General features: G+C 42.0%; 1 protein-coding gene across 1 annotated transcript in view; it reads right to left on the bottom strand.

Moving 5' to 3' along the window:
• LOC311228626 (disintegrin and metalloproteinase domain-containing protein 23-like) overlaps positions 1–27,367 on the bottom strand; it is a 270,009-nt gene that overhangs the window by 154,374 nt on the left and 88,268 nt on the right. Inside the window, 3 exon segments of the mRNA XM_084314550.1 lie at positions 9,070–9,157; positions 10,364–10,448; positions 19,668–19,834. Of these exon segments, the coding sequence (XP_084170676.1) occupies positions 9,070–9,157; positions 10,364–10,448; positions 19,668–19,834 (340 nt within the window).

The following is a 27,367-nucleotide window of genomic DNA, read 5'->3' as shown; positions in this document are numbered from 1 at the left end:
CTACACCGACGACTACAGAGCCCTTTTCGGCTGGATTATATTGCTTTGGTCCTGTGGCTGGTTTAGGACGGTATGGGAATGGCTTGTAAGGATAGATCATTATTAGTACCGTAAATTCTCATTTCAGCCCTTTGAAGATGAATGGTGAGGTGGTGCTGTGGTCAGTTGTACAGTTCCCAAATGGTGGGACAGCAGTAGTTCTAGAGAGCTGGTTTAATGCTAAAGACCAGACTGTGTTATGGCCCCCTAAACACATAAAGCTCACAAAAGCCCTTCGAGATGGACTGCAACCAGATGATAAATGGATCACCTATAAGGATGTACGTGAGCTTACTACGTGTGGTGAGTATTTCGTGCAACACATACACAAAAAGTGAGGACGCAAATTGTGACGATGCACATATGATAAGAGGTACATATATTTTTTCGTTAAACACTGGACTGCAGATATGTTAATTGTCATTTTCTCTCTGCTCTTTCCAGAGACCCATGATGAGGCCAAAAAACGAGAGACCAAGTACACCTCAACTATGTGTCCAACCTCTGAAATTGAATCTGAGGACGAAGGAGATCTCCGCCAGAAAAGAAGATCCAGGTACAGTGTTCACTTTGTTAAAGGGACAACTCTCCCTAGGGTGTTGTAAATAATGGCACTTGTTGTGAAGGATCAGATTAAACCGAATATATATATTTATTTATGGATATATATTTAATAGTATTTGTATATCGTTTGATATCCCCTGTATATTCCTTGTACAATATGCACTGAATATCCCTTTAGTCTACTAACAGCCCATAATAGTTTCATTCTACCATTGGACGAGAACCTGGCGCCAGCAGCCATGCCCCTTGGTTCAAGTTCAATCGTGCCGACCAACATGTCGTGGCAAGCCCGGTTCCGCGTAGGAATACGTCTGGCGAAATACGAATGGTACTATTTGTTCACAGCGCATATATATATGGCGCAAGTAAAGTAGAACTTTCTTTTTAGTCCATTAGTTCTTTACCCTCCAACCTAGTAACAGACGCGAAGCCTCACCCACGACGCACGTGTGGTGCAGTAAGGCCTACTTGGCCTCAGAATAGGCATTGAGACATCGTGTGGATTAATAGTTGAATTATCATAGTTTGGCACTGTACCGTCGAGTTGGACGTATTTCTATTAAGCTAATAATAGTCTATTATGTATGGTGCATCGTTCGGTTAGAGTTATAAAGTGAGCAGTACCCCCATCGTTCCTGACGTTATCTGGAGTCTTAACCAGGCTGGGCAGACCACGTGTGGTGCTTGCATCCGAGGAGCTCCGGGCCAGGACGAGTGGACCTGTACATTGGATTACTTTACCCGGACGACGGCGAGCCTTCCACGGCTTGGATTATCTACATGCTTTGGGTGCTTTGATTATTCCATGGATAACGGCCAACACTGCTGAGTGTTGGAACTACCCCCCGGAGATGAGTCCAGGTGAGACGGCGCTCTACACCGAGTGAGGTCGCCTCACGTCTCTTCGTTGTGGACCGGCAGCTACCGTCCACCAGAGGGTCCAGCTGTATTCATCTGCGGACCGAGGTTCTGTGGGCATCGTGTTCAGGACTCTGAATTCTCCCAAGAAATCGTCGGCCAGATGGGATACCGCCAGCGGCTCTTCTAACCCCCCCTACTGTCTTACAACCAGCGGGACCCCCCCCCCCCCCCCCTTAGTGTATCCAACTATAATCATTTAAGTACCATCGCTATAGTTCCCTAAACAACCAGGTTGTATACTTGCTCCCTGCGTAACCAGAGATTGGACATTCAATGTTGATTTACCTACGAATACTCATTTGCCTTACAAGTGCATTTCAAATCATAAATGTCATTAAGTGAACGTTGTATATACCCTTTGCTATATAAAATATTCGATTTATACATTTGTGTGGACTTCGTTTCATCAGGTGGGAAAGTGTTCATCATATCTATATCATGTACTGGATGGCCAGAAGTTAAAGTACAAGAGGCAGTGGTTTAATAATACCATACTTATCAATACAGTCAGGGAATTGTACCCCTCAGTTACAGCACTGCTGTTGTAGTTGCAAGTAGTGCTAAAAGGATAACACACAGTGGCCTGAGGGCCTATGTATTCAGACTTTAGCCTTGACTAATAAACGTAGTATCATAACTACATTTATTACATGTGTGTATATATATACTTTTTTTTAGGCCAAATCAGCAGTATGTGCAGTATGTGCACTCGGACTCTGATGACTCGAGTGGCGACGCCAAAAGAAAACGTTTTGCCAAAGCACCTGATGTGGGTTTCCCAGGTATTGATGCAATGCATTTATTTTATATAGGCACTTTGGAAATGATCACTGCTACAGTTAATAATAATAATAATAATAATAATAATAATAATAATAATAATAATAATAATAATAATAATAATAATAATAATAATAATAATAATAATAATAATAATAATAATAATAATAATAATAATAATAATAATAATAATAATAATAATAATAATAATAATAATAATAATAATAATAATAATAATAATAATAATAATAATAATAATAATAATAATAATAATAATAATAATAATAATAATAATAATAATAATAATAATAATAATAATAATAATAATAATAATAATAATAATAATAATAATAATAATAATAATAATAATAATAATAATAATAATAATAATAATAATAATAATAATAATAATAATAATAATAATAATAATAATAATAATAATAATAATAATAATAATAATAATAATAATAATAATAATAAAAAACAGTTAAACAAATTAGTCTGACCATGTACCGACAAATTGAGCATTTTAATTTGATTGGACTTCTGCATTTCTTGCAGTTATTCTATAGTTGGCCCAAAATATATACATTGTGAATAACATGCCAACTAAAATATGTTGTAGGACAGACTCCAAAATCGAGCCGGTCTCGTAAGGCGCTAAGATCCGGCAACCCTCCAGTTGTTGGCCAAGAGCCTACAATGAATGGTATGTTGCTATGAATGTTAAAATGCCAACTAGATGACTGTTTAAACATGATTTGTAGCATCTTCAATTCTCACCCTGGCTTACCTTTTTTAGATTCTTTGGATGGTGGCATGATCTACAGCTATTTAGATTCGTTGCAGACTCCTGATCCAAATAACAGTAAGTGAACCCATATCTGTGTTCTTGTGAGGAGCTTGCTGGCAGGTCGCTGGCATCATGCATGCAACAGAATACATGTTTACAATGTGCATGCCAGCCCACTACAAAAATTCAAAGCCTTCACAACTTGCAAGCAATGTCACAATAAAAATGTGTAGTTGTACATAATGCTTTTATATTGAGCACAATTTCCACCATGTTTGAGTCGCAACTTATTTTACATTTCCCCTTTGTAGATCTGGTTACTAGCAACTACCGGCAATCGCTAACTCAACATAATGGTGAGTTATCAAGCAATCTCATAACATAATATTCTGGCATGTTTAAAATATCTGTATTGTCTCGCATTGTCTTTGATATTTTTATTAAAGTAGTATTTGGCAGTGCACATGAAATCAGCTGAATGGAAATCAAACATTTTCTCACATGGGGGATTACAATAGCGTCATTTGCTAATAACTTTGTGTATTTCCTACTGTGTTTCAGCCGAGATGCCAGGATTTGATATTGTACAGTACCACCAGCAGCAGCAGGCCTCACATGTCCAGCAGCTGCAAGATCGACAAAGTGCAAGTAGTGGTATGATACTGTACTCTTTCAGTAACAGTGTTTTGAGAGACGGGGATACAACTCCTTACACCCCTTCCTGACATAGAGCGACGCGAGCGAGCGAGAAAAAGTGATTAAAATGTATTCGTTTCAATCAGACTATCCTGACCTGCCGCGAGCGACAGTGAACTGAGCAGCGATGTCGTTCACCCCTCAAATATTCGCTCGCTGTGTCTCTAGTTGAGCGATTACGCGGCCGAATCCCGCCCCTAAACACTTTTTATTGGTCGAGAATCCAGGTAACACACACTCGGACACGCGCTGCGTCATATCAGGACAGTGTCGTGTGCGATTTCGTCTCCAGTTCGCTCGCTTGCTGCCTGTCAGGAACCGGTGTTAGTGATTATGACATGTATGTTAATTTGACTGACAAGTCAGATTTTGTATTTTTAAATATAATGATTTGTTTCTACAGGGATGTCGGGATTCAGCTCGGGGCAATACTACAGTCCCCCTGATCTCTCACAACATGCACAAAATGGTATGCCATTTTAGAGGGAACTACCACCAGTTTGATCCAATGCAGTCAAACTATAGTGAAATATATAACTATGATTTTGTTTCTACAGTGATGTCAGGATACAGCTCAGGGCACAACACCCCATCTGGTGTTTCACAGCGTAGACAGATGGCCGGCGATGATGGGCAGCTTATGAAAGGCAAGTCTATTGGACATGGTGTAATTCCTCGTGTGATTTGCTGCTTATTTTTATTTCTCACTTAATGATTTTAACTCTTCTTCTGAAGACCTTACCATCCAGAAGATGAATTCAATGCTTGCTGAATTACTTGTCGTGGTGAAGGATCTGTCCAGAGATGTGCAGTTCATCAAGACCGAGTTGGCTGAGGGCAACATATCTGGTGGGACCAGGGGACACGGGGTGGCCACCACAACCACTATGCTCCCCTTCCAGCTGCCAATCGCCAGTGAACAAGACTTCAATGAGGCAGAATCATTACTGATGGAGCAATCAGTCCGTCAAAAGATGGTAATTTATTGAACTGCATTCATTTATCAAATGTAGATCGTTTCAGTGTGGTCTTGTTCAGGGGAAAAATGTGTTTAGCACTTTCTAGTTCAAAACGTGTTAGAGCTTGTATATCTGCTATTTATGAAACGTTTTGAAATTGTTCAAATATACCGTTTACATATGGACAGGAGGGTTAATGTGGTTAAACCTAATGACTGGCATGGGCTGGAATATCAGTGCATGCATAAAGTGTGTGTATAAACAAGTTGGTTGCTCTGTGTTCATAAAATAAATGTTATGCTGTTTCTAACGCAGGGCCTTCATTTTCTTCTCTCTGATTTAGATTTCTCGCCTGGCTTTGGTAGGAGGCACCAATTCAGAGAACCTGATCAGACTGATGTTGAAAACTGCTATGACCAACGCCCTGGCCAGTGGGTTCAACTGGGCTGGAAAGAAAGACAAGCGTTGTTCAGAAAGCAAGAAGCCATTCAAGCACACCACACTACAAGCCTGCATGTTTGGTGAGCTTCCTCCCCTGCAAACTACTTCATAGGTTAAGTTTAGGTAGTGAGGTGGTGATGCTGGTGATGCTGGTGATTCAGAATATAATTATGCTGTTGCAAAAACTTTAAAAAAAAGTGTTATGTTGGAATAAAGTGATGAAAGTGCAACCTATAAGAAATGGACAACGTAATTGGTGAGCTTTAGAGGTGCATGGATACACATTGTATTGCCTAGATGGTGTCAGGCTAGGCGATTGCTTAATTCTCTTTCCTGTCCAGTCTAACTGGATGCTGACTGTAGCTTGTTACTATAGACCTACAGAGTGAGTAATTGAGTGATTAAAAAAAATCGCACTCGTGTGAAGTGAGGGGTGCTCTTATCATCGTACATCATCTCACCTCTCTTCCTCACTTTTTTATTTTTGTGTCTATCAGCTGCTGCTCGACAGTTTGACCCCAAGCTGACGACCAGGACTACAGCGAAACTGTCAAGAAGTGGCTTCGTTATGCGCCAGACCGGGAGGGAGGCATCTCAAGGAACCGAAGTGACCCAAACTTAAGTCAAGCGAACCAGAGTCAAACTTAGGGTACCCCAGCACAGCACACACTGTTTCCCTGGTTCATACAGTACAAGGAATTACCCTCATGGACACTGTTCTTCCATGGACGGCATCTACTTGAATGACTTGCTGCTTCAGCCTGTTCTTGGAACCGAAGTGACCCAAACTTAATTGTCAAGCGAACCAGAGTCAAACTTGGGGTACCCCAGCACACTGTTTCCCTGGTTCATACAGTACAAGGAATTACCCTCATGGACACTGTTCTTCCATGGACGGCATCTACTTGAATGACTTGCTGCTTCAGCCTGTTCTTGCAGTGTTTATTTTTTTTATTTTTTATTTTAACCTTTATTTACCCAGGGTAGGTTCGCTGAGCACGGATGCTCTTTTTCAGCTACGCCCTGCTTCACATTCACAGAGTTCCATTCACACCTGGGAGCTGCCCAGGCCTAACAAAATTAATAGTTGGTTTCAGGTTGCCGACCGACCCTGCCGATTTAGGTGCGACCCAATATATTTTATGAGTTTTTAGAAAAAATTATAAAAATAAAATAATTTTTTATTTTTATTTTTATAAAGTTTCATAGAAATCTTAGTCAAACATTTAGTATTATGGATATTAAACATGCTGGCAGAGTACATGCATCCATGTTGTTGTGAACATTTTAATTAAATAAAGAAATTCCCTATCCATAGTCGCCGTGGGAAAGAATAAAATAAAAAAATAAAATAAAATAAATTCCCTACCTACCCATGGCCAAACTGACAACCAACCTGAAACCAACTATTAATTTTGTTAGGCCCCAGTACAACCACAGTCTGACACTGTTGGCCACTGAGCAACTCCACTGGAGCAGTTGGGGGTTTAGTGCCTTGCTCAAGGGCACTTCAGCGGTTGGTGTTAAGGGTATGGGAGAGAGTTATATGGGAGAGAGTTATAGAAACATTAGGGGTGTAACGGTACACAAAATCCACGGTTCGGTACGTACCTCGGTTTTGAAGACACGGTTCGGTATTATTTTCGGTACAGTGGGGGGGGGGGGGGGGGGGGGGGGAATCCAAAAAAAAATCTTTTCATTTATCTATTTATTTAACTGTATTAAACAATATAAAACGAATTGGCCATAATTGACTGAGCAAACTAATGCTTACTGCTGTAACCTACTAATAACACTTAAGTAAATCTGAAGATTATTATATAGCAGATGCCTTGGAGGATAAGTCGTGGACAACTGTAGATCATCTAAGCTCCACTGTGTTTAAATTCAAATCCTCTGCCATTGTTATTTAACCCTTGTGTCTGAAAACTAAAGTATTATACTCTTATTAGGGGACTAAATTGAAAAACTCCATAAAAAGATTATGTTGAAATAATTTCCCACTTTCTTTTCCATAAATATTTTATTCAACTTCAGCCCTGATCATAACCATTTTTTATATTATTTTTGTAATGAAATACTCCCACTTTTCTGAAAAGAGTTGTTAAATATGACAAACAAAATAATATGTGGTGGTTATGATCGGGCTGAAGTGGAATAAACAATTTATGAAGAGTAAAAAAAAAAATACAAGATAATTAAAAGATTATGCCACATATTATGTTGGCTACAAACATAATCACTGCAAAGTTATCAAACAAATACGAATCTGATCAGACACAAGGGTTAAGTTGTTGTTCCCTTTCTAATTTCCTCAAAAACATCTAGTCTAGTTAATGTGATCAATATTATTTGACAATTGATGCTTTTTGTTGGACATTTCAGTCAGTGAGCTCATACTTTGAGCTCATAAATTTATAGTTAAAATGATTGAGACAACGCAATCTTGTCTTCGTTGTGCATGAATGCGTGTGCTCACCACACACAATATGTGTGTCACTATTCTGGCAGTGGCTATATATGTATTGTTAATGAAAGCCTGTTATAAGGTCTGTTATTCTTTTTTGTGTAAAAGGTATGGTCACTGGAAGTATGATATGAGACCCTAGAAAAAAATAAATTTTCATATTAAAGCCATGTTGTAATTTTTGTTCACACATTTTTGGAAATATGGTCATATAAGAATTGTATTATTATTTATTTAACAATAGTGTGTTTAACAGCAGGAAAAAAACATGTAATGTTATGATGTATACATATCAGCAGCAATATTTTAATGTAAAATGTACATTAATCAGTATTGATTCCTTAACTTTACAAGTTACAAGTAGATGTACAAGTTACAAATGTACAAGTAGAGTACCATTTAGATTATGGTTGAATAAACATTGATGTCTAACATTGATTCAATATAAAATCAACTAAAATGTGCATGTAGATTACCATTTAGATTATGGTTGAATAAACATTGATGTCTAACATTGATTCAATATAAAATCAACTAAAATGTGCATGTAGATTACCATTTAGATGATGGTTGAATCAACATTGATATAGTATCAGTTATGGTTGACACCTAACGTTGATTCAACATGTAAGTCATAGACAACGATCTGTATAATTTCGATGTCAGGCTTCAACATAGATTCAATATTTCTGCCGAACCCTATTTCAACGTTGATTGACTCATTTTTTGCTATCTGGGAAGTCACTGTCAAATGACCATAGTATTGTATCCATAGCTATAATATAGAATATAGTTATAGCTCTACAAACGGACAGACTCCTATCTTTTAAAGGAAAACTTTAAAAGTTAGACAAGAAGATACATACCTTTTTTCTTCTCTGTGCATGCAGTAGGAGTAGGAAGACGTTGGGAACTAGGCTAATGGAGGAACCTACTTCCAGTGACTGACGCTAAGCTAGGCTAACGGTGCACGTCTTCCTACTCCTACTGCATGCACACAGAGAAGAAAAAAGGTATGTATCTTCTTGTCTAACTCCAGGGTAGATGGCAAATAAGCTAATTTCCCAAAATGTTGGAGTTTTCCTAGCGTGGCAGTGCATAGATGGGGCCCGAAAAAGGCGTGGCACCCAATGTGTTAAGGTTATGACCCAGCCCAAACATAATCTGCTGAATCGTTTTCTGCATCACTTGATAAATAAGAATCTGCAGAATTCTAGTAGTTAATTCTACTGTCTAGATTATTTCTATTTTTAGAATCCTATCCGATCGATCTCAAACACCGCCCTCTTTTCTTGAACCTCCAATCACAACGAGGGAAGCAACAGTTGTTGTGATTGGAGGATCAACAAAAGAGGGCAGGGTTTGAGATAGGTCCGTTGATGGTGATGATGATGTGTGCTGTGCTATACTTCTCTTGGATGGCGGGTCCCACTGGATGCCCAGGTTCTGCGCCAGGCTCTGGGAGAGCGTCACCGCCATGGTCCAGGTGGTGCCGTACTGTTGGCACGGCAACAGAGATCAAAGACATTATCACTCAACGGTAATCACATCAAACAGTACTCCGACTTGATTGTGGAGGAAGAACATCACAGTGTATTTGACTACGTATATATGATATTTTTTATCCCTTCCCCCGGACGAACTTTGAGATTATCCCGCATCATTGAATGAGTGTACGCATTTCAAATGATCACAAATATTAGTGCGTCTTTAAAACAAGCTCTGATTCAAATTCAGTGTTTGAAATTAGTCATCAGATACCAGTAAGATAAGATGAGATGAGATGAGCTGACTAGATAATAATATCATATAATATACAAGATAATATAAGTAGGGCTGTCAGTTTATCACGTTAATTAGATTAATTAATTACACAGCAAATTATCCCGTTATGAAAATTAACTCAAAATTAATTACATTTTTTTTTTTTTTATAATCTTTATTTTTTTATCTCATTCATTCCATAATAACGTAGAATACACATTTACAGACTTTGTTTTAATATGGTCCATTTGCATGTTCTTGGTATCTGATTCTAGGGACATCTATGGATCTCAGGGAATGTATTCCGAGTGTCAGAAATACTGTCTGTTACTAGGCTTGAGTAAATTGTAATGAACCAAATGAGAATATCAATAATTTTTTTTTATCTTTGACTGTGAATAACACCATGCTAAAATTGACCAGACCTGAAGAATCTAAGCAAATTTATATATGTAAGATGATTAAACAGAAGGTTTTGTAGATACAGTACTGAATTCTGCCATCCGGACACATGCAATTTGAAATATGATTATAGAATATAGAATATCAGGCATAAAATGGTTATGCGATTAAAATGCGATTAATTCGATTAATTAATTACAAATCCTGTAATTAATTCGATACATTTTTTTAATCGCCTGACAGCACTAAATATAAGATAAGATAAAATAAGATAATGTAAAATAAGAAAAGATAATACAAGACAAGATAAGATAACAAGATAATATAATATAAGATCATATCAAATAAGATAAAATAATATAAGATAATGTAAAATAATATAAGATACTAATAAGATAATATAAGATAGGATAACATAATATAAAATAAGATAAGATAATATAGAATAAGATTATATAAGATAAGATCAGATGAATCGTTACTGTCCATTACATGACATGAAATTAAAAAGATGTGGCTCTAAATAAGGGCTCTGACCTCGTTGACCCCTACGCCCCGGCTGTCGGAACACAGGCCCCCGGAGTAGGCCGCACTGCTCCTGCGGTAGTGGAAGGTCACGTTCCTGCAGGGGGCGCCATACACACAGACACATCAGGCATCTGGACACATCTGGACACCAGACACACAGACACGTCAGGAACATCTGGACACATCAGGGCGCTAGACACACAGACATATCAGGCATCTGGACACATCTGGGCACCAGACACACAGACACATCAGGAACATCTGGACACATCTGGGCACCAGACACACAGACACATCTGGTCACATCTGGACACCAGACACACAGACACATCTGGTCACATCTGGACACCAGACACACAAACACATCAGGCATCTGGACACATCTGGGCACATCTGGGCACCAGACACACAAACACATCTGGGCACATCTGGGCACCAGACACACAAACACATCTGGTCACATCTAGGCACCAGACACACAAACACATCTGGTCACATCTGGGCACCAGACACACAAACCCATCTGGTCACATCTGGACACCAGACACACAAACACATCAGGCATCTGGACACATCTGGGCACCAGACACACAAACACGTCAGGCATTTGGACACATCTGGACACCAGACACACAAACACGTCAGGCATCTGGACACATCTGGACACATCTGGACACCAGACACACAAACTCGTCAGGCATCTGGACACATCTGCACGGTTCACTTGTGACTTTGTTCTCGGGTATACATTTTTTACCTCGTTTTTTTCTTGATGTTTATCTCATTTGTTCTTTGATACCGACATGTATGACTGTCGGTGTGCAGTTTGGTTGGATTTAAATAACTCAGTATGGAGTACATGGTTCATTGACAACAGCAATCAAAGCAGCTTTCAATCATCACATTGCAACAACTGCAGCTGTTTAAAGGTGCTGTAAGTGGACTTCTCTTTATCCTGATTGGATAAAGTGGGAACTGGATACCAGGAAATATATGTTCTGTTTACTGCAGAGCGGATGGACCGGGAGACTGGGAGTGTAGAGCTATTATTTTAACACGCAGACCACTTATTTGAACAAAGAAAAAAATGTCAATGTTTAACCCTCCCTACACATTTTAACCCTCCCTACACATTTTTCTATTGAATCTTCCGGGAGGTCCGATGGCAAATCACACTTAACACAAGGCGGAAATATAAACAAGGTTGTGTCTAAAGACATACTAACGCATTCAGCCGGGGTTCTGAGTGATGGCCTGTCCTACTGCACTTATGCAGTTAGCTGAGAGAGAGAGACAGACAGACAGAGAGAGAGAGACAGGGACAGGGGGGAAAGAGAGAGGGGGAGAAGAGAGAGACAGGGACAGGGACATATATAGAGAGAGAGAGAGACAGAGAGGAGAGAGAGAGAGAGAGAGAGAGAGAGAGAGAGAGAGAGAGAGAGAGAGAGAGAGAGAGAGAGAGAGAGAGAGAGAGAGAGAGAGAGATTTTTTTATTTTTTTATTTTTTTAAACACAACTTTATTTTCTCACTCAGCAATCAACAATACATCAGAATGTATACTGCAAAACACAGAACAACAACTCAAATCAAGAAGAATAAGACAAACTTCACATCAGAACAAAGCCAAAAACCAACCACAACTCCTCCACAACTGTACACAACACCCACTTGTAACACCATATCATCTCAAACTCTGCTACATTGCTGGTCAACTTGTAAAAATGAAAATCCGTTCGTAACCTTGCCTTTACCATACCTCTAAACAAAATAGTGGTATCTACCAGCACTGAATCCTCAATCTTTTTCCTCCTACTTAGATAAATGGCCATTTTTGCCTGACCCAGCAGGAAGTTGAAGAGCTGACATTTTAACCTCCTCTTCCTGCTGTACCTGTACCCCAAAATAAACATCTTCACCTTCCTCAGTCTCATTGCCAGTACCTTTGAGAGCACTTTATAATCGGAGCAGAGTAAAGATACTGGACGCCAGTTCCTGATGTTCTGTAAGTCTCCCTTCTTGGGCAGGAGAGTGATGACCGCTCTCCTACAGCTCAGAGGCAGCCTCCCCTTTCTCAGACTATCACTGAGGACACTCAAAAGATCCTCACCAATCACAGACCGGGAGACCGTCAATCCCAGGCGCCTTCCCACTCTGCATGCTCTGCAAAGCCTCTAGCAGCTCTTGGCCTGACAGCAGTGCTTCCAGCTCTGCGCCGTCCTCAGCTGAGACTCTAGGGAGGCCCTCAAAGAAGGACCGTGCCACCTCCGGCTCTTCTTGGTACTCAGTTCTATAGAGCTCTTTGTAGAAACCAACCGCACACTGACGGAGGTCGGCTGTCTCATGCAGCATCTGCCCAGTGTCTGACCTCAGAGAGTGTAGCAGGCTCTTTTGGCCATTCTTGCTCTCCAAACCAAAGAAAAAGTGAGAAGGAACATCCATCTGGACCACGTTTTGAAAATGGGATCTAACCAGAGTGCCCCTAGCAGAGATACCCAGCAGGTCAGACAGAGCTGATTTTTTCCTTTTGAAAACTTCAATATGTTCTCTTTCTCCAGTGGAGCCTGCCAACTCCTGCATCTCCATCACTTCTCTCTCCAGAGCTCTCATAGATCTGGCCATGTCTCTTGTAACATTGAGAGTGTACTGTAGGCAAAGCTGTTTTATATGTATTTTACCTACATCCCACCACTGTTGCAGTGAACTAAAGTCACGTTTAGTTTGCCTATAGTCAGCCCAAAAAGAACCAAACGCATCCTTAAAACCATTGTCAGCCAACAGAGAGACATTAAAGTGCCAATATGCACTTTTACACTTTACATTTTCTTATAAAAATGGAACACTGGACAAGGGAGTGGTCAGATAAACCCACCGGACTTATGGAACAGCTTGTGACCACACTCATGTGATGTTCAAAACAATACAAACGATCAAGCCTGGCTAACGATAAATAATTATCCCTGGAATGAGCCCAGGTATATTGCCGCTGATTACTGTGGAGATATCTCCAAATATCACACAGTTCAATGGTTTCAACCAGTCGTATAAGACAGGCTTTAGAAGCCGCATGCGGCTCCTGATGATTCCTGTCTAACACGGGATCTTCAGTGCAGTTAAAATTACCACCCACAAACAGATACTTCTCACTACTACAAGCACTAAGAGTATTTTTTAATTTATCCAAAAACAATAACCTTTCCAACCCCACCGTTGGAGCGTATACATTTACAAAACACATCTTTACATTTTCAAATACAGCACAGAGTTTAAGCAACCTGCCTGGAATGATCTCATCAACAACACATGAAGCAGGTAGAAAATCCCTAGAAAAAAGAAAGCCAACTCCCCCACTGGTACTACTCTTATGACTGAAGAAAGCTCCCCCACCCCACTCCCTCTTCCAGTCAGATTCATTTTCAACCGTGCTGTGAGTTTCCTGAAGAAAAGTAACATTTAGCTTCTTGCCCCTGATTAGGCTGTACAGGGCAGCTCTCTTACCATCTTCTCTAGCACCATTAACGTTTAAAGACCCCAGTTTAAATTCACACATGTTTAGTATACAGCACAGCAGCAACCAAACAATAGCAAAAAAACACATTAGGCCTATACATCATCAGGACCAACAGCCTCCTCATTGATTTTTGCTCTGACTTTTGATAATATTTTCTTCAAGCGGAATCCCTCTTGGTGAGAGAAAAAAGGTAGCCCTGCGTCCTCCCCACTCCTCATGTGTATTGTGACAGAATCGTGAAACTTCCTTAAATCAGGGAAAAGTTCCTCTAATTTAATAGATTTACCTTTGGTATTTTTCAAAAATGTTTTTATCTGTTCGAAAGAGAACTCAGGCTGTGATAAATCACTCAAGAGCACATCCTCCTCTTCCTCACTGCTGCTACTACTGTCCTGTGACTGTGCGTCCTGTCCTTTATTTCCTGAGCCTTGCCTCGTTTGAGAGGGGCGGGGCTCTGCTCCTTCCTAGCTGCCTTCGCGTCCTGCCCACCAGTAACCCTCGAAGTAGCCCTGCTTTTCCTCTTTCGTACAACTTTTGAAAACTCCATCTCTGTCTCATCTTCCTCAACCAGTACAGACTCCGCTATCCTGGTTGCTGTACTCTCCAAAACCTCTCTCACTTCGACCTGAGTATCACTGTTCAAATCAATTAGCAGATTCCCCTGAATAGTGCTGATGCTTTGCGCGGCTTGCGCCTGCACAACATTTCCCCCGCTCTCTCCACTGTGTACCTGAGCTTTTGCAATAATTGCAACTGGCCTCTCACTCACACTTGTTTCCGCTGCTGTGCGTGTAACAGTAGGTGTACTCGCTGCAGTGCGGGCAGCTGCCAAAGGCTTATTCGCTGCTGGCTGACTGCTATCTGCGGTCTTTGTAGCCTCCGCGCCAGCAGTCGGCTGTTCACCCCTTTTCGCTGGGCATGCACGAATTAAATGACTCTCTTCCCCGCATCCAAAGCACTTCATTCTGCCTGAGCTCACATGAATGTCGTAGTCAAAATCGTCCAGCCTAAATTTGAAAACTAAACTCAGTTCCTCATCTTTCTTCTTCAGAATCATATGCACTTGTCTCCTAAAAGACACAACATGTTTAACGTGACGCGAGGTACCCCCGAGAGAGAACATTGTAATCGGTGAAACTAACTGCCCGTGTCTTGACAGTTCTTTCTCCAAAAGTCAATTTTAAAAAAACGGGGGGACATTCGAAATTATAACACGTTTGGCTGGGTTCGGGGGGCTGACGAGTGGAAACACCGTAGTAAGCGTCTCCCGAATCACCACTCCACTTTCCATCATCTGATTCACTTTAACGGTAGAATCAAGAAAAATGACAACTGCTCTATTCATCCTAGAAGCTGACTTAACGCTTGCATATCCCACGACTGCGCCGATAGCCAAACAACATTCTTCTACTGACACACCGTGGTCTGGAGAGAGTAGCAAGTCGTGTTTGCGTGTAAGTCTCTCCAAACCAGAGGGCACTCCTCCCTGCTCCGCCATGCCTATGTAAAGGCACGACGCAGCCCTCACCAAACAATTGTCCCTCTATACTACGGCTAAACTCAACCGAAACAACTAAAGCCAACACTCTCGTAAAAGCACACAATAAATAAGCAATAGTCTAATTCATAACATTAAACACACCAAGTTAGAGAAAAAGTTAGAGTTTCACTCACACCGCAAACGCTCCTCCACGCTCCTCCACCACCATACACACGCATGCGCACAGAGAGAGAGAGAGAGAGAACGAGAGCGAGAGCGAGAGAGAGAGAGAGAGAGAGAGAGAGAGAGAGAGAGAGAGAGAGAGAGAGAGAGAGAGAGAGAGAGAGAGAGAGAGAGAGAGAGAGAGAGAGAGACTCTGTTATGTAGACTAATAGAACAGGGAGAATAGTATCTTTTGTAGTATGCAGTAAAGAAAAACCTTGAAAACGGTGTAGTTTATTTTCACTGGTACTAATAATGACGTATTATTGACTGATTATGAATTATGTTTCGTAACATTGTGCTCCAACCAAGCATCCTAAACCGAGGCCTCGAGGCCTTGAGCTCTCAGTGCTACTGTAGCTTGAAGAGTGTCTGGGAGAGGTACAGATAACGGATAAGAGAGGTACCAGCTCACAGTGAGCCATTGTTCACTCTCAATAACATATTTGACCTTACAGCTTCCTTATCCAACCTAAAGTCCTCAAATAGGAAAGCGAGGAAAAATAAAAATAAAAATATGCATGACAAATGGTATGATAATGATTGTAAAAATCTCAGGAAGAAATTAAGGAACCTATCAAACCAAAAACACAGAGACCCAGACAACCAGAACACACGTCTCCAATACAGTGAAACACTGAAACATTACAAAAACACAGTCAGAAAAAAAAGGGACCAACATGTTAGAAACCAGCTACAAGATATAGAGGAATCCATAAAAACAAACAACTTCTGGGAAAACTGGAACAAAATAAACAAAGTACACCACGAGGAGCTACCCATCCAAAATGGAGATGTATGGGTAAACCACTTCTCCAATCTCTTTAGCCCAATACAAAATAAATTAACAGCAAAAACACATACAAGATAAACTACAAAGCCTGGAGTCAACCATAAAAGACTACCAGAACCCGCTAGACTCCCCAATTACACCACAAGAACTACAGGACAAAATAAAATCACTTAAAACCAAGAAGGCCTGCGGAGCGGATGGTATCCTAAATGAAATGATCATATTCACAGACTCCAAATTCCAATTGGCTATACTAAAACTCCTTAACATTGTCCTTAGCTCCGGGATCTTCCCCAATATCTGGAACCAAGGACTCATAACACCGCTCCACAAAAAGGTAGACAAATATGACCCAAACAATTACCGTGGGATCTGTGTCAACAGCAACCTTGGAAAAATCCTCTGTATGATCATTAACCACAGACTCATACATTTCCTCACAAACAACAATACCTTGAGCAAATCACAGATTGGCTTCCTACCAAATCACCGTACAACAGACCACATTCTCACCCTCAGCACCCTAATCGACAACCAAATAAATAAAAATAAAAGCAAAATATACTCCTGTTTCGTTGACTTCCAAAAAGCATTTGACTCAATTTGGCACGAGGGTCTGCTGTACAAACTGTTAGATAGTGGCATTGGAGGGTAAACCTACGACCTCATAAAGTCAATGTACACCAACAACACATGTGCTGTGAGGATTGAGGGAAAACACACAGACTTCTTCCCTCAATGCCGTGGGGTTAGACAGGGGTGCAGTTTGAGTCCAACCCTCTTCAAAATATACATAAATGAACTGGCAAAAACATTGGAACAAACTGCAGCACCTGGCATCCCCCTAGCAAACACAGAAGTCAAATGCCTACTATTTGCAGATGACCTGGTGCTGCTGTCCCCAACAAAAGAAGGCTACAACAGCACCTTGACCTTCTGCACAAATTCTCCCAGACATGGGCACTGACAGTAAACCTAAACAAAACTAAAATTATGATATTCCAAAAAAGGCCCAGCCTACAACAACAAAAACACAAATTCCTCCTAGACACAATTTCCTAGAACACACAAAAAACTACACATATCTCGGCCTAAACATCAGTGCTACAGGGAACTTCAATCAAGCTAGTGAACGACCTGAGAGACAAAGCAAGAAGGGCTTTTTATGCCATAAAAAGGAACATCAAGTTAGAAATTCCAGTCAAAATCTGGCTCAAAATATTAGACTCTGTCATAGAACCGATTTCCCTATATGGTTGTGAAGTCTGGGGCCCACTTGCAAACCAAGACTTCACCAAATGGGACAAACACCCATTGAGACTCTGCATGCAGAATTTTGCAAATCCATTCTCCGCACCCAACGGAAAACGCAAATAATGCATGCAGAGCAGAACTAGGAAGATACCCACTAATCATAAAAAATTCAAAAAGAGCATTCAAATTCCACAATCACCTAAAAGAAAGCGACCCAGACACACTCCACAACATAGCCCTCACCCACAGAGAGACCCTCGATAGATGCCCACTCAGCCAGATGGATGAATGAATGAATGAATGAAAACTTTATTTAACAGATTGCAGAATGGGTACAATACAGTACGGCTCAATACATACAATTGTTAAGGGGATGCAGACCTGAGAAAGATGTTTGTCTTGTTTCCATCAGGGTCCCCCATTTTCATTTCATATAGACATTTATGACATACACAACATACATGACATTTATGGCATAGGGACATATAGGTATTTAGTACTGATACATTTGTGACATAAGCGGTATTCAAATATACAGTACTGTTACCCCTAGATCCTGACAGAGTATATACATATGATGGGGAGGGGACTGTACATTAGGAGGGGGTGGGTGGGTGGGAGGGAAATATACATACGGCGGGGAGGGAATATATACATGCGGTGGGGAGGAGACTGTCTATTAGGAGGTGGTGGGGGTTTTGGGCATTTACGGTGGCCAGTTTCGAATTGCAGCCTCCCGTAGGTGCTTTTTAAGAGCGGTTTTGAATGTGGGCAGGGATTCACATTCCTTTACAGCTTTGGGTAGGGCGTTCCACATTGTTGTGGCATAATTGCGAAACGTGTTTAGTCCCTTGTTTGAGCCGAATCTGGGTTTAACATGATTTGTTGAGCTTCCTCTGGTGTAGTGGTTGTGGTATTCACTGACCTTTGGGAAGTATTTTGACATGTACATGGGCACCCCGGTCGTATAGTGTATCTTGAAGACCAGGCCCATTGCAAGTTGCTGTACTCTGTCGTCTACTCTAAGCCATCCTAGGTTGTCAAAGTGGGCAAGGGTGAGGTGGGTTCTGGGGTTCAGGTCAAGTAGTAGTCTGACCAGTTTGTTTTGTGATGTTTGTAATTTTGTTTTAAGCGCCTTTGAGGTGCTTTGGTACCATGAGGCGCACGCATAGTCATAGTACCCTTGAATGAGTGCTCCTGCCAGAGTCTTCAGGGTATTTTTGTTTACCAGAGAGGAGATCCGGTACAAGAATCTAGTTCGTTGGTTCTGGGACTCTGCTCACAAACACAAGCAGAGCCACCAGACGGAAACCACACTGGACTAAATCAAATTATAAGAAAACAAAAAGAAAACTATCTGACACATTGGAAAGAAACAACCCAAAACCAGAGCAAATTGAAATGCTATTTGGCCCTAAACAGAGAGTACACAGTGGCAGAATACCTGAGCACCATGACTGACCCAAAACTAAGAAGATCCTTGACTAGGTACAGACTCAGCGAGCACAGCCTAGCCATTGAGAAATGCCGCCATAGGCAGACCTGGCTCCCAAGCGAAGACGGACTATGCACCCACTGCACACAAGATGAGGTGGAATCCGAGCTCCACTTCTTAACAACCTGCCGCCTATACCAAGACATCAGAGACATATACTTCCCACAAATTGCAAACACCCAAAGAGACTTTGAAAACATGGACAATAACTCAAAACTCCCATACCTACTGGGAGAAATACAAGAATGTGCAAACACAGCAGCAAGATTTGTGAGCTGCTGTGACAAGAAAAGGACATCCAGCGGAATGCAACCACCATAAAGACTGTACAAGAAATTCCGTCTGTAATGTACTGATTTATTTTGTTTTCTCTGTTTGATTGTTTTGTTTTGTTTGGCTTTGGCAATGTAAACGTATGTTTCCCATGTCAATAAAGCCCATTTGAATTGAATTGAGACAGAGAGAGAGAGAGAGAGAGAGAGAGAGAGAGAGAGAGAGAGAGAGAGAGAGAGAGAGAGAGAGAGAGAGAGAGAGAGAGAGAGAGAGAGAGAGAGACTCACGTGAACAGGTGCACGGCGTCCGCATGCTGCTTGATGCTCAGCTGTCTGTACTTGGAGAAGTCCTTCAGCATCTCGAGCGGCCGCACGCTGATGGGGATCTGGTCCCGGTCCGTCCAAATCTCCACGGCGACCAGCACCACACGCGTGTGCAGGTGCTCTTTGAAGATCTTCCGTCAGGAGAGAGAGAGAGAGAGAGAGAGAGAGAGAGAGAGAGAGAGAGAGAGAGAGAGAGAGAGAGAGAGAGAGAGAGAGAGAGAGAGAGAGAGAGAGAGAGAGAGATTTTTTAGATTTTTAAACACAACTTTATTTTCTCACTCAGCAGAGAGAGAGAGAGAGAGATTTTTTAGATTTTTAAACACAACTTTATTTTCTCACTCAGCAATCAACAATACATCAGAATGTATACTGCAAAACACAGAACAGCAAATCAAATCAAGAAAAATAAAAGACAAACTTCACATCAGAACAAAGCCAAAAACCAACTCCAACTCCTCCACAACTGTACACAACACCCACTTATAACACCATATCATCTTAAACTCTGCTACATTGCTGGTCAACTTGTAAAAATTAAAATCTGTTCGTAACCTTGCCTTTACCATACCTCTAAACAAGATAGTGGTATCTACCAGCACCGAATCCTCAATCTTTTTCCTCCTACTTAGATAAATGGCCATTTTTGCCTGACCCAGCAGGAAGTTGAAGAGCTGACACTTTAACCTCCTCTTCCTGCTGTACCTGTACCCCAAAATAAACATCTCTGGAGTAAGATGTTCATCAAACATCACAAACATGCGGGTCAGGAACTGCAAAAAAACCAAGAGCCTGTCACACTTTAAAAAACAGTGAAAAACTGTTTCCCTCTCTGTGCAGAAAGGACAGGTGTCTTCAACATCAGAATTAATCACAGAGACAAAGCGTTCACAGCAACTGCACCATGTAAAATTCTCCACTGTAAATCCCCAACTCTTTTAGTTAACGGTGCAGTGCGGTACAGTGCTCTCCACTCAGGCCTCTGAGCCTCCTGTAGGCCCAGATGAGCTCTCCATGGAGTGTCAACCCTATCCTTCAGCCTGTTTTGGTTCAACACTTTAACACACAGGTAATACATAGCTTTGCCCACCATGGTGCTCAGCCTGCAATCAGCAGCACTGCTCACCTCTAACAGACAACCATCACATTTAAAAATAGGGATAAGTTTCACCACAGGAAAAGAATCATTTACAGCAGGCAATAACTGACCATTACAATAATCAACACACATTTCCAGTTCATTATCAGTCAGCTGCTGTTTCCAGCCTCCCAATAGGCGGCCCATCACCCTGACAGACCTTGTGCCCAGCTGTGAGGCCAGACCGGCAGCATTATCAAAAAGGGGACCGCACACCTCCAGCACATTGCCCAACGTGAACATATTCGCCTCACACAGCCTTTGCCTCAGTGCTGGCTCGGCCCCACCCTGAAAACGAGTCCCATGAACCACCGGCTCCCTCAGAAGCCAGTACAAAGAGCCACCGTCCTTCAGTCTCTCTTTCGTAAACAAGCCCCACACTGTTAACAGTCCCTTGTAGAAACGGGGCAGGTTTTTCATTGTACATCCCTTTAAATCCATGAGGAACATTGGCTCAGCCAGACTTAGCCCACCACACCGCTCCAGTATGGCTCGGGCCACAGGTCTCCAGACCAGATCAGCCGGTCCTGTCAGGAGTCTCTGAATGAAACGGAGCCTGAACGCAGCTCCCCTACCTGCCAAGTTGACAAGCCCCTGTCCCCCTTCCTCCTTGGGCAGGAAAAGGACACTCTGCGGGACCCAGTGCAACCAGTCCCAGAAGAAGTCCACCATCAACCCCTGCACCTTAGACAGTAGGTTCAGCGGTGGGTCCGTACACGCTAGCCGATGCCACAGCATGGAGGACACAAGATTGTTGATAATAAGGACCCGACCTTTCAGCGACAGTTTTGGAAGAATCCATTTCCATCGCTTCAGCCGGCCCTCCACTTGCTCTACCACACCGTCCCAATTCTTGGAAGAAAATACCTCATCCCCAAGATAAATCCCCAAGTACTTTAGGCCTCCCCTCTTCCAAGTCAGGCCTCCAGGTAACACAAGTCCATCAATTGGCCCTTTACCCACTGCTAAGGCCTCACTCTTCTGCCAATTCACCCTAGCAGAGGAGAGAGTACCAAAAGCCCTCACATTTGATTGTACAATGTTAATGTCATGCTGGGACTTTACCATAATCATGACATCATCAGCATATGCAGACAGTTTGAATGTCACAACCCGGAAAAGAAAAACCCGACAAATGAGTCCTTAATCTGTGTAACAGCGGCTCTATGGCCAGACAGTACAGCATTCCTGATAAAGAACAGCCCTGTCGGACTCCCCTCTGAACCTCAAAAGGCGCACTTAAACCACCGTTAATCTTAAGTAAACTCTCAATGTCTCTGTACAAGACCTGGATCATAGCTATAAGCCCAGAGCTGAAACCAAAAGCCTGCATTGCTTTCCACAGGTACTGATGTTCAACTCGGTCAAAAGCCTTTTCTTGATCTAGAGAAATCAGACCAAGTCACAACCCAAAACACCAGAGAGGTCCAAAATGTCTCGAATCAACGTAATGTTGTCAGATATCAACCTGCTGGGCACACAGTAGGTTTGGTCCACATGGATGACCTGCTCCATCACCTTCCTCAGTCTCATTGCCAGTACCTTTGAGAGCACTTTATAATCTGAGCAGAGTAAAGACACTGGACGCCAGTTCCTGATGTTCTGTAAGTCTCCCTTCTTGGGCAGGAGAGTGATGACCGCTCTCCTACAGCTCAGAGGCAGCCTCCCATTTCTCAGACTATCACTGAGGACACTCAAAAGATCCTCACCAATCACAGACCAGAGAGACTTGTAAAAATCAACCGGGAGACCGTCTATCCCAGGCGCCTTCCCACTCTGCATGCTCTGCAAAGCCTCTAGCAGCTCTTGGCCTGACAGCTGTGCTTCCAGCTCTGCGCCGTCCTCAGCTGAGACTCTAGGGAGGCCCTCAAAGAAGGGCCGTGCCACCTCCGGCTCTTCTTGGTACTCAGTTCTATAGAGCTCTTTGTAGAAACCAACCGCACACTGACGGAGGTCGGCTGTCTCATGCAGCATCTGCCCAGTGTCTGACCTCAGAGAGTGTAGCAGCCTCTTTTGGCCATTCTTGCTCTCCAAACCAAAGAAAAAGTGAGACGGAACATCCATCTGGACCACGTTTTGAAAACGGGATCTAACCAGAGCGCCCCTAGCAGAGATACCCAGCAGGTCAGACAGAGCTGATTTTTTCCTTTTGAAAACTTCAATATGTTCTCTTTCTCCAGTGGAGCCTGCCAACTCCTGCATCTCCATCACTTCTCTCTCCAGAGCTCTCATAGATCTGGCCATGTCTCTTGTAACATTGAGAGTGTACTGTATGCAAAGCTGTTTTATATGTATTTTACCTACATCCCACCACTGTTGCAGTGAACTAAAGTCACGTTTAGTTTGCCTATAGTCAGCCCAAAAAGAACTAAAAGCATCCTTAAAACCATTGTCAGCCAACAGAGAGACATTAAAGTGCCAATATGCACTTTTACACTTTACTTTTTTACATTTAAAAATGGAACACTGGACAAGGGAGTGGTCAGATAAACCCACCGGACTTATGGAACAGCTTGTGACCACACTCATGTGATGTTCAAAACAATACAAACGATCAAGCCTGGCTAACGATAAATAATCATCCCTGGAATGAGCCCAGGTATACTGCCGCTGATTAATGTGGAGATATCTCCAAATATCACACAGTTCAATGGTTTCAACCAGTCGTATAAGACAGGCTTTAGAAGCCGCATGCGGCTCCTGATGATTCCTGTCTAACACAGGATCTTCAGTGCAGTTAAAATCACCACCCACAAACAGATACTCCTCACTACTACAAGCACTAAGAGTATTTTTTAATTTATCCAAAAACAATAACCTTTCCAACCCCACCGTTGGAGCGTATACATTTACAAAACACATCTATACATTTTCAAATACAGCACAGAGTTTAAGCAACCTGCCTGGAATGATCTCATCAATAACACATGAAGCAGGTAGAAAATCCCTAGAAAAAAGAATGCCAACTCCCCCACTACTACTACTCTTATGACTGAAGAAAGTTCCCCCCCCCCCCCCCACTCCCTCTTCCAGTCAGATTCATTTTCAACCGTGCTGTGAGTTTCCTGAAGAAAAGTAACATTTAGCTTCTTGCCCCTGATCAGGCTGTACAGGGAAGCTCTTTTACCATCTTCTCTAGCACCATTAACGTTTAAAGACCCCAGTTTAAAGTCACACATGTTTAGTATACAGCACAGCAGCAACCAAACAATAGCAAAAAAAACACATTAGGCCTATATATCATCAGGACCAACAGCCTCCTCATTGATTTTTGCTCTGACTTTTGATAATATTTTCTTCAAGCGGAATCCCTCTTGGTGAGAGAAAAAAGGTTGCCCTGCGTCCTCCCCACTCCTCATGTGTATTGTGACAGAATCGTGAAACTTCCTTAAATCAGGGAAAAATTCCACTAATTTAATAGATTTACCTTTTGTATTTTTCAAAAATGTTTTAATCTGGTCGAAAGAGAACTCAGGCTGTGATAAATCACTCAAGAGCTCATCCTCCTCTTCCTCACTGCTGCTACTACTGTTCTGTGACTATGCGGCCTCTGTCCTTTATTTCCTGGGCCTTGCCTCGTTTGAGAGGGGGCGGGGCTCTGCTCCTTCCTAGCTGCCTTCGCGTCCTGCCCGCCAGTAGCCCTCGAAGTAGCCCTGCTTTTCCTCTTTCGTACAACTTTTGAAAACTCCATCTCTGTCTCATCTTCCTCAACCAGTACAGACTCCGCTATCCTGGTTGCTGTACTCTCCAAATCCTCTCTCACTTCGACCTGAGAATCACTGTTCAAATCAATTAGCAGATTCCCCTGAATAGTGCTGATGCTCTGCGCCTGCACAACATTTCTCTCCACTGTGTACCTGCGCTTTTGCAATAATTGCAACTGGCCTCTCACTCACACTTGTTTCCGCTGCTGTGCGTGTAACAGTAGGTTTACTCGCTGCAGTGCGGGTAGCTGCCGAAGGCTTATTTGCTGCTGTCTAACTGCTATCTGCTGTCTTTGTAGCCTCAGCGCCAGCAGTCGGCTGTTCACCCATTTTCGCTGGGCACGCACAAATTAAATAACCCTCTTCCCTGCATCCAAATCACTTCATTCTGCCTGAGCTCACATGAATGTCGTAGTCAAAATCGTCCAGCCTAAATTTGAAAACTAAACTCAGTTCCTCATCTTTCTTCTTCAGAATCATATGCACTTGTCTCCTAAAAGACACGACATGTGTCGCAAGGTACCCCCGAGAGAGAACATTGTAATCGGTGAAACTAACTGCCCATGTCTTGACAGCTCTTTCTCCAAAAGTCCATTTTTCAAAACGGAGGGACATTCGAAATTATAACACGTTTGGCTGGGTTCGGGGGGGTGACGAGTGGAAACATGGTAGTAAGCGTTTCCCGAATCACCACTCCACTTTCCACCATCTGATTCACTTTAACGGTAGAATCAAGAAAAATTACAACTGCTCTATTCATCCTAGAAGCTGACTTAACACTCGCATATCCCATGACTGCGCCGATAGCCAAACAACACTCTTCCACTGACACACCGTGGTCTGGAGAGAGTCGCAAGCCGTGTTTGCGTGTAAGTCTCTCCAAACCGGAGGGTGCTCCTCCGTGCTCCGCCATGCCTGTGTAAAGGCACGACGCAGCACTCACCAAACAATTGTCACTCTATACTACGGCTAAACTCAACTCTCGTAAAAGCACACAATAAATAAGCAACAGTCTAATTCATAATATTAAACACAACAAGTTAGAGAAAAAGTTAGAGTTTCACTCACACGCAGACGCTCCGCACCTCGCTCAAACACGCTCCACCATACACACGCATGCGCAGAGAGAGAGAGAGAGAGAGAGAGAGAGAGAGAGGCCTTTATTCTGTGATGTTCGTCCATTGACTGAATACCTTTATACCCTATAACCTTTATACCTTTGAACACCTTTATATATATTTTTCATTGATTGAATACCCTTATACCTTATAACCTTTATACCTTTATATAATTTTTGTACAAAATGCAATCATTCGCCATTAGTTGCTGGAACATACAGGGTCTTTGCTCTTCAACATACGGCCTTAAGAGTAGAGACTCAGATTTTTTACAGGCTATAACAAACAATGACCTCTTAATCCTAACTGAGACATGGTGCAGAGAAGATGTAGACACACACTGCCCTCCTCACTATAGAGAAGTAATTTTGCCATCAAATAAAACAAAACATATTAGTCAGGGCAGAGACTCAGGGGGATTGATAATTTGGTACAAATCACAACTCCACCAGTCAATACAGATTCTAAAAACCGGGAACAATCATATTTGGTTAAAACTAAATAAAGAAGTAATCCCCTCTCAGAGAGACCTATTTATCTGTGGATTATACGTACCACCCACTGGGTCTCCATATTACTCAGACGACATATTCTCCAACCTTGAATCAGAAATATGTCTTTATCAAAGTCAAGGCCATGTGCTTGTTTGCGGTGACTTCAATGCCCGAACGGGAACCCACCCTGATTTCACCAGTACACATGGAGACAATTTCATATCTGACCACACCATATGCAACCATGTAAACCAGTCCCCTAGAAATAACCATGACACTTCCATAAACAAAAATGGAAAGGATTTATTACAGCTGTGTAGAGGACTGAGTCTCTACCTTGTCAATGGGCGTGTGAGAGGGGACTCACAAGGAAGGTACACTTACTGCTCACCCCTTGGCAGCAGCACAGTAGATTACATGATAACAGATCTGGATCCAGTATCCTTCAGTTCATTCACAGTCAAACCCCTGACCCCACTCTCCGACCACAGTCAGATCACTGCATACATGAAAAGAACTGAGTCTCTCAAAAATCCCCCTACACAGCCCAGTAAACTATACAACATCCCCAAATACTACAGATGGTCCCAGAACAGCATGCAGGACTACCAGAGAGCCATCGCCAGTGATGAGACACAATCACTGTTAGATACGTTCCTAGCCATGCCATACTCTAACAGTGTTGAAGGAGTAAACCTAGCTGTAGAACACATCAATTATATATTTGAAAGAACTGCAACAAAGTCCAAATTAAAACTATCAGGTAACAAACAGAGAAAAACTAAAAAGGACCAATGGTTTGACAAAGAATGTAAAGCTCTTAGAACACAGCTAAGAAAAATATCAAACCAGAAACACATAAACCCACAAAATGACACCTTACGCCTCCAATACTGTGAATCATTGAAACACTACAAATAGACCATCAGAATTAAAAGGAACAATCACGTAAATAAACAATTGTGCAAAATAGAGGACTCTCTAAGCTCTAACTCCTTCTGGGACCACTGGAACTCATTGAATAAAGATAAGCCGGAAGAAATGGCTATCCAAGATGGGGATGTTTGGACAAACCACTTCACATCACTCTTTACAACTGTACCCCTAAATACAAAAACGGAAACCAGCCAGATATGTGAAAAATTACAAAAATGGGAAAATACCATAAAGGATAATCAAAACCCTTTAGACTTCCCAATCACAGAACAAGAGC

Source organism: Notolepis coatsorum (genome assembly GCF_963971535.1).
Source record: "Notolepis coatsorum genome assembly, chromosome: 5".
In the NCBI taxonomy this organism is placed as follows: domain Eukaryota; kingdom Metazoa; phylum Chordata; class Actinopteri; order Aulopiformes; family Paralepididae; genus Notolepis; species Notolepis coatsorum.
The sequence above is the reverse complement of the archived record's forward strand: the minus strand, read 5'-3'. Positions and strand labels throughout refer to the sequence as shown.